At 33.9% G+C, this 9,123-nt stretch overlaps 1 protein-coding gene across 3 annotated transcripts in view; it reads right to left on the bottom strand.

The window, feature by feature from the left end:
* Positions 1-721: 721 nt before the first annotated feature.
* The window catches only part of LOC145332308 (uncharacterized), a 30,338-nt gene continuing 21,936 nt past the window's right edge, over positions 722-9,123 (bottom strand). For 2 of the 3 annotated variants that reach the window (XM_080177383.1, XM_080177311.1), the window contains exons 20-31: positions 8,676-8,770; positions 7,703-7,793; positions 7,309-7,411; positions 6,801-6,866; positions 6,258-6,357; positions 5,895-5,972; positions 4,916-5,085; positions 4,536-4,629; positions 3,692-3,794; positions 2,748-2,925; positions 1,672-1,830; positions 722-924 (exon numbers count right to left, since the gene is read on the bottom strand). In XM_080177383.1, the coding sequence (XP_080033509.1) occupies positions 737-924; positions 1,672-1,830; positions 2,748-2,925; positions 3,692-3,794; positions 4,536-4,629; positions 4,916-5,085; positions 5,895-5,972; positions 6,258-6,357; positions 6,801-6,866; positions 7,309-7,411; positions 7,703-7,793; positions 8,676-8,770 (1,425 nt within the window). In that variant the 3' untranslated portion in view covers positions 722-736. The remainder of the gene's footprint in view (positions 925-1,671; positions 1,831-2,747; positions 2,926-3,691; positions 3,795-4,535; positions 4,630-4,915; positions 5,086-5,894; positions 5,973-6,257; positions 6,358-6,800; positions 6,867-7,308; positions 7,412-7,702; positions 7,794-8,675; positions 8,771-9,123) is intronic. The other variant, XM_080177441.1, reaches the window with a different exon arrangement.

Below are 9,123 nucleotides of genomic sequence, written 5' to 3'. Positions count from 1 at the left end.
ATAAACATTTTCTGGGAAAAAAATTTTCTTCTAGCTTCAAAAATAAGAAAATTACAGCCGTTTGAAATTTTTAAGTAAAAAAAGACCTGAAAACAAAGGTTGTTAAATAAAAGGGTGAAGGAAGCGAAAATTTACTTAGACTTATAAAAGGTTGGAAATTCATTATCAAACAGGGGACTTGCACAAAAAAATTTAGCCCTCTAGCTCTAATAGGAACTGATTAAGGTGCGGCAAGGGGCCGACTGTAAAGGGTTAAATGATTTTCTCGTATTCATTCGAATCCGGTGGATAGGAACCGGTTCTCATAAATACGAAAAAACTATGTCTAGCATCGTATTATATCCAGCTAGACATAGCACGTCGGGGCTAAAAAAACTCGTTTTAATCTTATGATTGTACATTTCTATATTCGCAGAAAGCTGGATATAATACGATGCTAGACATAGTTTTTTCGTATTTATGAGAACCGGAAAGCCGTTTATAATACGATGCGAGAAATAACTATTATTGACTGATATATGAATAAATGTACTGTACATTTTCTTGGGACAATTTGTAAAATACAATATTTTATCGTGGTGAATCTGAACCGGTTTTAATTCAAAGGAATTAATCACATTCAACAGCTGTAATGTTATACATATTAAGGGTTTCAGATGAAATAAAAATCTGTAAAATATCCCTTAACAACGTAAATTCGTAAGTCCTATAATAGGTACATTGTTTTAAAGATCTCTTAAATTCCTGCATCATTAGAAGATTCTTCAATTTGTTTAAGTTCATCTTGTTCCTCAGTAGTGTTATCTTGTGCAGCATTGGAATCCTCGTTGCCAGGATCCTCAGTAGTTTTATCTTGTGCATTAGTATCCTCTTCACACTCATCATCTGAACTGATATTGTACTCAGGACTAGCAGGCTCCTCATCTAAATACAAAGATAAGACAACGGACGGCAAGTAATATAATAACAAACACAATAGTGCTAAACAAAATTACCCCTTCTGTATTTGTTGAAAAGTTTGAACACTAAAAGTTTAAAACCAACTGATAAAAAATTCAATAAAAGTACCAAAAACTTAAACCAACTCATAAAATAGCGTGGTCTTAAAACTTTAGTTACCAGTGTAGGTAATTTATAGCTTACTAGCGGCTTCGCCCCTAGCCTCTAGGGGCTTTGCCCCAAGAGGTGATAAAAAAATTAATATTTATTGTTTTTAGTGAGAGAATGTTGCTATTCTTTCATTCAAAATAAATGCTGGAATAAAAAATAATAAAGGGCAGCCTGTAGCAGAGCAAAATAAAAAATAAGGGGGGGATTTTTATGTTTTTGGGGGGGTTGGGGGTGTCCCACCCCCCAAGAAAATAGCTTAAAACCACCACAGGACCAATAGGTATATACCCTGAAGAGTAGAATCCAATCGGTTCAGTGGTTACCGAGATCTTAAGGGACAGACAGACAGACAGACAGACAGACAGACAGACAGACATCGTTCTACTTTGTATTATAGATTGTCCCCTCCCTCACTGGAAGTTTTATTAGTCTTACTAGTAATTCAAAATTATTTGTCAAATAGGTATTACTATATTATATACAAATCTTAAAATAGAACTTTTATTTTACTATCCGCGGAAAACTATCTGAATTACGATATGAAAAATAACAATTGCTTACCAATTTCCCCATCCTCAATAGTATCTTGACTCTTATCATGATCCTTATCTATATCTTTATCACCAGCAAAATCATCATTTGTATTGCTGTGATCATTGTCAGCCTTGTTATTGCACATCGTCTCAGTTTCATCTGTAGGATTATTATCAGAATATTGTTCTAAATCGGAGACAACAAATTTTATATAAAATCAAGAGCTTCAAACGAATTATATCTTATTTTATAGACCAGCTTCCCTATAACTTATTTATCCTTATGTAAATAGGAGTTGTGTACATTCCTAGACAATTTTATATTGCTTCAATAATAAACTGAATACATACACCAAAAGATTTTCATGTACCTTAATATAATATTTTCTCGTATTTATTCGAATCCGGTGGATAGGAACCGGTTCTCATCCATACGAAAAAACTATGTCTAGCATCGTATTATATCCAGCTATCTACGAATATAAAAATGTACAATCATAAGATTAAAACCAATTTTTTTAGCTGGTGCCTTTGGCACCTCGGGGCTAAAAAGACTTAGTTTTAATCCTATAATTGGACTTCTATATCTGCGGAAAGCTGTTTATAATACGATGCGAGAAATAACTATTCTATTCTATTCTTTAATAGGTACAACAAATAAATTGAAACATATTATATGAAAATTATAAAATTCTTATTTGGTAATTTTTAGAAATAAAGCAAGGAATTTCAATATTTATAAGTTTATAGTAATGTAGTAAGCATTTTCTAAGACTGGCGGTTTTTAGGTTGGGCGTTTTATAGAAGGAACTTTAAAATAGGCATTTTTTCATATGACTCAACATTAATGTAAAAGAAAGTGGGGGCACGTGCTATATGAACTTGTACCCATGGGGTGTAGACTCTGTGTTGATTTTACATAGGGCTTTTGAATATCAGCCAATTGTGTCGAAAATATAAACACAGTCAAGTCGCTAGGTACTAAAGATCATAAAGCAATTTGCTAACAGACAAAAAAGGTCCCCAACACTTCAGCCAGGTAGTTATCTGAGTTAAACATCTATACTAATACATCTATTAACTCAAGAATGTTTGTCCCAATGCCTGGTTGTGAATCTTGTGATAAATATTCTCCCTCTTCCATATCGTCATTGTCATCACCAGCAGGGTTGGTTCCATCTACCATATCATCATTGTCATCACCAGCAGTGTTGGTTCCCTCTTCCATATCGTCATTGTCATCATCAGCAGAATTGGTTCGTAGCACAGCGTTTATCAAATTCTAAAAAAATCAATATATTATTACTTGGAAGTTGCAGTAGATTTTCATGTACTCTAATAAAGTGAAACTTGTAGCTAGCTAAAGTAACGATACCCTCCATCCACCCCTATTTCCCCATACCCTCGTCTCCTACTCGATGAAAGAACTGACCAAAAAATGAAGTCCATGTTAGCAACCTAAAATTATGTCCATCAATAGAGCACCTTTAAAAAATATCAATAGTTTTTATTATATGAAAAAAAACAGTAAAATGTCGCTTTAGGAAAAAGATAATCCAAAAGTAATAAACAAACAGTTAATAAAATACTAAAAAATAACAAAGCTTTGTTAACTAAAGTACTTAAAAGTTGTAACGTACGAATATAAAATGAAAAATAATATGAAAAATTCACTATGAACGTTTTTTTTTAAGAGGGTATCTCCCCTCTACCCTCCCCCCTCATTGAATTTCACTCCAAAGAAAAATTTAAATCCAAGAAAATATTTCTATTAGCATGTTGTGCCGTTTTCGCGATCTTACTTTACGTGTTTTGATGTATGAATAGCAGTGTCTATAATCTCATCAACCACTTCACACACACTCCCACACACTATACATGTTGAGATGTATGAAATTAAACAGCAGTATCTATTACACGAACTCACAGACACACACACACACTATATGGCCAACTATACCTGTTGGGATGTATGAACAGCAGTATCTATAATCCCATCAACCACTTTACACACACACACTATATAGCCAACTTAGAACTATACCTACCTGTTGGGATGTATGAACAGCAGCATCTAAAATTTCATCAACCACTTCACTAATTATCATTTGCTTCTCCCTTGTCTCTTTCATCATTAAATCAATCTGAGCTCTAAATAAATCCTTATTAAAAATCTGTTATTTAACAACGGAGGAAGGGGACATTAGAAAAAAATTTGGGTATAGTCCTTTCCACGACATCCCTCCATAAGGAGCGATTCTTCGTATTTTTCACAGTAGCTTTTCTCCTATTTCTAGCCCCTGCGGGGGGCTCTAACTCTGCGGGGCCAATTACCTAACCCTGTGGGGCAATCACCTAACACAATATAACCTAACCTAACCTAAAATAACCTATAAAAAGCCATTTTAAAAATACGAAGAATCGCTCTTTATGGAGGGATGTCGTGGAAAGGACTATACCCAAAAATTTCGCTGGTAAACAAAGTTTCAATTATCTTATTCCAAACTGGTAATAACTGGTATCCAAACTTTACATCCAAAATTTTAAAATATAGAAGGGGTAACTTTGTGTATCATCATATTCATAGGGGGTGTGCATCAATTTATCACTCATAGTCTAATCTTTTAAAATTCCTGTTAATAAATAGAAAAAGGATGTCAAAATCCATAAAAGCCAAGCTCTGAAAAATCAGCATGTTTTAAATGGAAGTACAGACTTTCTGGTAACAATTATATCTAATTATTATAGAATTCATTGTGCAAAGTTTGAAATAAATAAGACAATTCTAGCATGTCTAAATTAACGAAATTAGATAACCGTTCCAGGTGAAAGGACGGGCGTACCGGCCCTTATTATAGAAAAGCTTCGCTTTTAAAAATCAAAGAACTTGACCTGAAATCATCTGTAATACAGGCAGAGTGGGTCATGAACTTGGCAGCCTCGCCAGTCGTAGATTTAGGCTTCGGCTTTTGGCACTTCCGACATTCTAGAATATAAGATAAGGTTTATCACAACAACGATCTTCAGCGGTAATCAAAAATTGAATTAATATTTGGTAATTTCAGCTGATTTTTTGGGGGCAACCAACTTTTTATCTGCCCCCCAAATAACATTATTTTAGATTTATTTCGCATGTATGCTGTTCCTTATTCCTGTAACTAAAGATATCAGAAACTACTGGTCCGAATTGATTGTACTTTTCTGGGAAGCTTTATTAATGTGATTGGGTGATTATAGACTACTTTGATGACCTCCTTCGCCCTCCCCTGTACCTGTATTGCGCTCAAAGTTGACAAAGTTGCAGTCTGGGCAATTCCATCTTGAGAAACTCGGTGTAGCAGAGGAGGAAGTTGACTTTTTCTCCGGAATCTTTCTGATACCTCTCAGAGGCTCTGTATTAGCTCCGGTCATCCGTTCATCGCTTGAGGTGCGCGTTCGTGTCCTTGAAGATATTTTCTAGCATATATACTCAACAATACACCAAGTGTTTGCTCGTATTTACGTTATACTTTTCATGAAATATAAAAACAGCAAAGAATAATTTTTCTAAAAATTAGTTATATATCGCATCGCATTACAAACAGCTTTCCGCGGATATTAAAATAAAAAATTTTAAGATTAAAACTAGTTTTGTGATTTAAATTTTCGTGAAAAGTATCTGTTATACGATGCTACCCATGATTTTTCAGTATGGCTTTGAACCTGTTCAAATACAGCGGGTATTAATAAATTTCAAAGCCATAATAGAAAGATTATTCTATTTATTACTGCATAATAACTTTTAGTCTTACTAACACGTGAGTTATTGTCATAAAAATGACGTTATCTTAGAACAAGTAAAATCTAATATATCTGTCAGCGTCATAGCTTTATCTAAAAATTCCTTACTTATTAGGTATGTATTGTCTTATGTTAAAAAATGAGGAATTATTTTGATTTCAAACTATTTCTGTCTAAAAAATAAGAATTTACACAAAACTTATGTGGTTAATAGCGCGCGGTTACGCTCTTAGAGGCATCTAGGGATATTTTTAGGGTCGACACCCACCTACACTTTCAATTTTAAAAAGAAAAAATTGGGGGAGGAGGTTATTTTTTTTCTAGGGGCTATTTCTCTTGGGAAGATTGTATAGTTAAATATAGAGGAGATTCGAGAACCATATCGGTCCAGCGGTCCAAACAGACGTACAGAATGCCAGACATACATCCTGTTACTTGTATAAGGATGAATATGATATAAATCTTGCTTACCTTAAGTTCATCTTTTTAGTTTTCGGTTTGAACATGGAATCCGAAGGTTTATCTAGTTTTCCTGCCCTGTTACCACCTAATATGATGTCTTATTGTTCATTTAAATCTCAGAAAAGATAGGTTCACTTTATATACTATAGTTACATTTAAAAAGTTATTAAATCAATAGTTTCAAATTAATTTTGACTGTTCACTTATTAGTAGCTCTGCTCTTTTCAAACATAAAATAATGGATATAGAATGCGTGGATATATTGATCAGTTCGTTTATCAATATGGCTTGGTACCGGTTCTAATCCATCGGATGTTAATCGGTTTCCAAGCCATACTGGAATTTTTTAATCTACAACAATAATACATTCCTGGCAGAAATTCATCAGATTTTCTTTTCTCATGTTTATCTCTGGAGTATTCATCCTGGCCTTCAACATCTTCAGGGGGTAGTTCTCTATTTCCAAGTCTGTTAGCAAGTGTGTTCATTCAATGGATGATAGGTATAGAATATACGTTGATATTATTACTGGGGGAAAATTGTCGTTAATTTAGGATGCTAGGTAACAAGGTTATATTTTTTTGTCGGTTCGTTCATTCAGTAGGAGGGTAGGGGATGGGGTAAAAAAGGAGGATTTGGGAATTGCTATTTTAGCCAGTTACAAGTTTCACATATTAGAGTACATTCTTGTAATAAAATCATTGTACATTGATTTGTCTTTTTAAAAAATCGAAATTATCTTTTTAGTTACTCTAAAATAATGGTGAGATCCCCCCCCCCAATGGATTTTCTTATTTTGACTAATAAAGAACGGACAATGCATAGGTATTCCACCATCAAGTTAAAAATAAACATCATACAAATTACGAGACAAATGCATAAATATTTTGTGTGTGATTGATTGAACACCCCTGTCGTGAATGGAACGTTTTGGTTGGTTTAGGTGGCGGTTTATCACGTCAAGACTTCCCCTCTTTTCACCTAAAACAAATACTTTGTCTAAACTGACCAAGCTTACTTTGCTTGATTCACTTCACTAAGAGATGCGATTGATTAGTATTTTTTACTTGAATTATATTTCGGAATGACAAAGTAGACTAAGCTTCAGACCAAAAATCCTTTCTACTTTATATTACAGGATAAAAATCATAAGTTTGTAGCTTTTCATTACAATATTTATAAAATGACAATTTTATATAGATTAAATAGTCATTTTGTTAGTTACGAGCAACTTATGGCACGGGGAAACAAAACTGGTATCAACTTATCATTTTTATTTCATAATTCGTGGGAAATTGTCTACTATACAATACATGATTTTTCAGTATTTCTCAGAACCGGTACTAATTCAGCGGATATAAATCGGTTTTAAGGCCATACTGAAAAATATTCCAATGCAGGTTCAAACAAAGATATTTCTTACCTAGTCTTGCTTTAGCTGATGTCTTGGATTGGCTGTTGTCCAAATGGGCCAACAAAATGTGGTCCTTCAGTGCTTGACTGGATGAAAACACACTAGAATCCTGTTTTTAACGGATTTTTAATTTGATTGCTTTTTGATTAGGACTTTATCAGATTATCTGAGATTTAGTTACGCATACTTATTGAACACTAGTGGATGTGCCCCAAAACTCTAGTGGCATCTTAAATATTGGATAACAAACGGCTAAAACCTGCCCACATCAAATATGAAGGATCTCTAAAATGAAGACTTAATATATTCAGTCGTTGTGGAGATCTTCATGGACAGTAAAAAAACCTTTGGTACTAGTACTTTATATAATAGGAACCAGCAATCAAGTTAAATATTATTCCTGGCACATTCTACAGGAGAAGTCAACATTGCCTATCTTAGATTTCCCCTTGTGTATCTTGTCAAAATGTTGAATAAAGAAATCATTCAGGTCTAATAGAAAATTACTTCAATTTGATTTCAATACATTGAATTTTTAAATAAGGGTCGTGCACAGAAATTTGCTAGGTTCGTATATCAAGGGGGGGAAGTTTTGACACATTTGCGTAAACAGTAAGTATAGGCTTTATCTTTGGACTGATAGGATAGGTTTTCCCAAGTTTTAAGATTTTTTTGTTAGGCCTCCAGGTGGTCTCTGTACAGGTAAAAATGAAAAAAAATATTTTTTTTTAAAGAGTTAGAGGTCAATTTATAAAACAAAATATGCAAAAATATGCATATTTTTTAATGTTATTCACATATTTGAAGAAAAAACATGCATATTTTGTTTCATAAGCTGACTTCTAACTCATTTTTTTTTCTTTTTTACCTGTACAGAGACAACCTGGAGGCCTGGAGCTCCGGAACCTGGAGGCCTATCCAAAAAATCTTAAAACTTGTGAAAGTTTATTATATAAGAATGATTTTATCCCTAATAACCTATCCTCTCAGTCCAAATATAAAGCCTATACTCACTGTTTACGCAAATGTGTCAAAACTTCCCCCCCCCCCCTTTACTATTCCAATTTCTTACACCTTAAGAAGAACACTGGATAAAACTTTGACACTAATATTATTGGATGTAGATTCAGAATATATGTGGATATTATGACTAGGGAATTTAGGTTGCTAACATGGAACTCATTTATTGGTCAGTTCGTTCATCCAGAATGAGGGGAGAGGATAGGGTAAAGGGGGAGGGATGGTTTGGTGGAACGTTATTTTAGCCAGATACAAGTTCTCCTTTATTAGAGTACATGATAATGTGGTGCAACATTAAAGTAATAATTTATTGATTTTTAATTAGTTTAGTTTATGAAACTTGAAGTATTATTCCTGTATAGAATGCAAGCATGCAGACACGACAGTTGATGATTGTCTTCTGATCTGGACGCATTATGCGCGACTCTTCGTCCAACCGGTTATGATCACTGTCCAAAATCATTTGACATCTTTAGCTATTCTTCTACTAGTGGCTATGCTAAAAGGGGATGGAGAGTAGTAAATTACAAACCATTCAAGAGCTTAAATAATACAATAGATTACAACCATCCCATGACCTATGTAAATTTTCTTAATAGGCAAAGAGTGGCGTGCAGAAGGGGTGTAAAGTAAACACCCTAATAGTATCTTACATTAAGTAGAGCTGTCCCTCCCAAGGCTTTACACCCCACTGGTAAATAGCTTAGCACGCTACTGGAGACATATTTTAGTCTAAATCCAAACTCTGTGTATTTTATTAAGCTACAGATATGTTCTTTGAAATGCAAGGCATATAAATAATGT

Source organism: Acartia tonsa, chromosome 1, assembly GCF_053477335.1.
Source record: "Acartia tonsa isolate MP-2025a chromosome 1, ASM5347733v1, whole genome shotgun sequence".
NCBI lineage: Eukaryota > Metazoa > Arthropoda > Copepoda > Calanoida > Acartiidae > Acartia > Acartia tonsa.
This window is presented reverse-complemented; position numbering and strand designations above follow the sequence as displayed.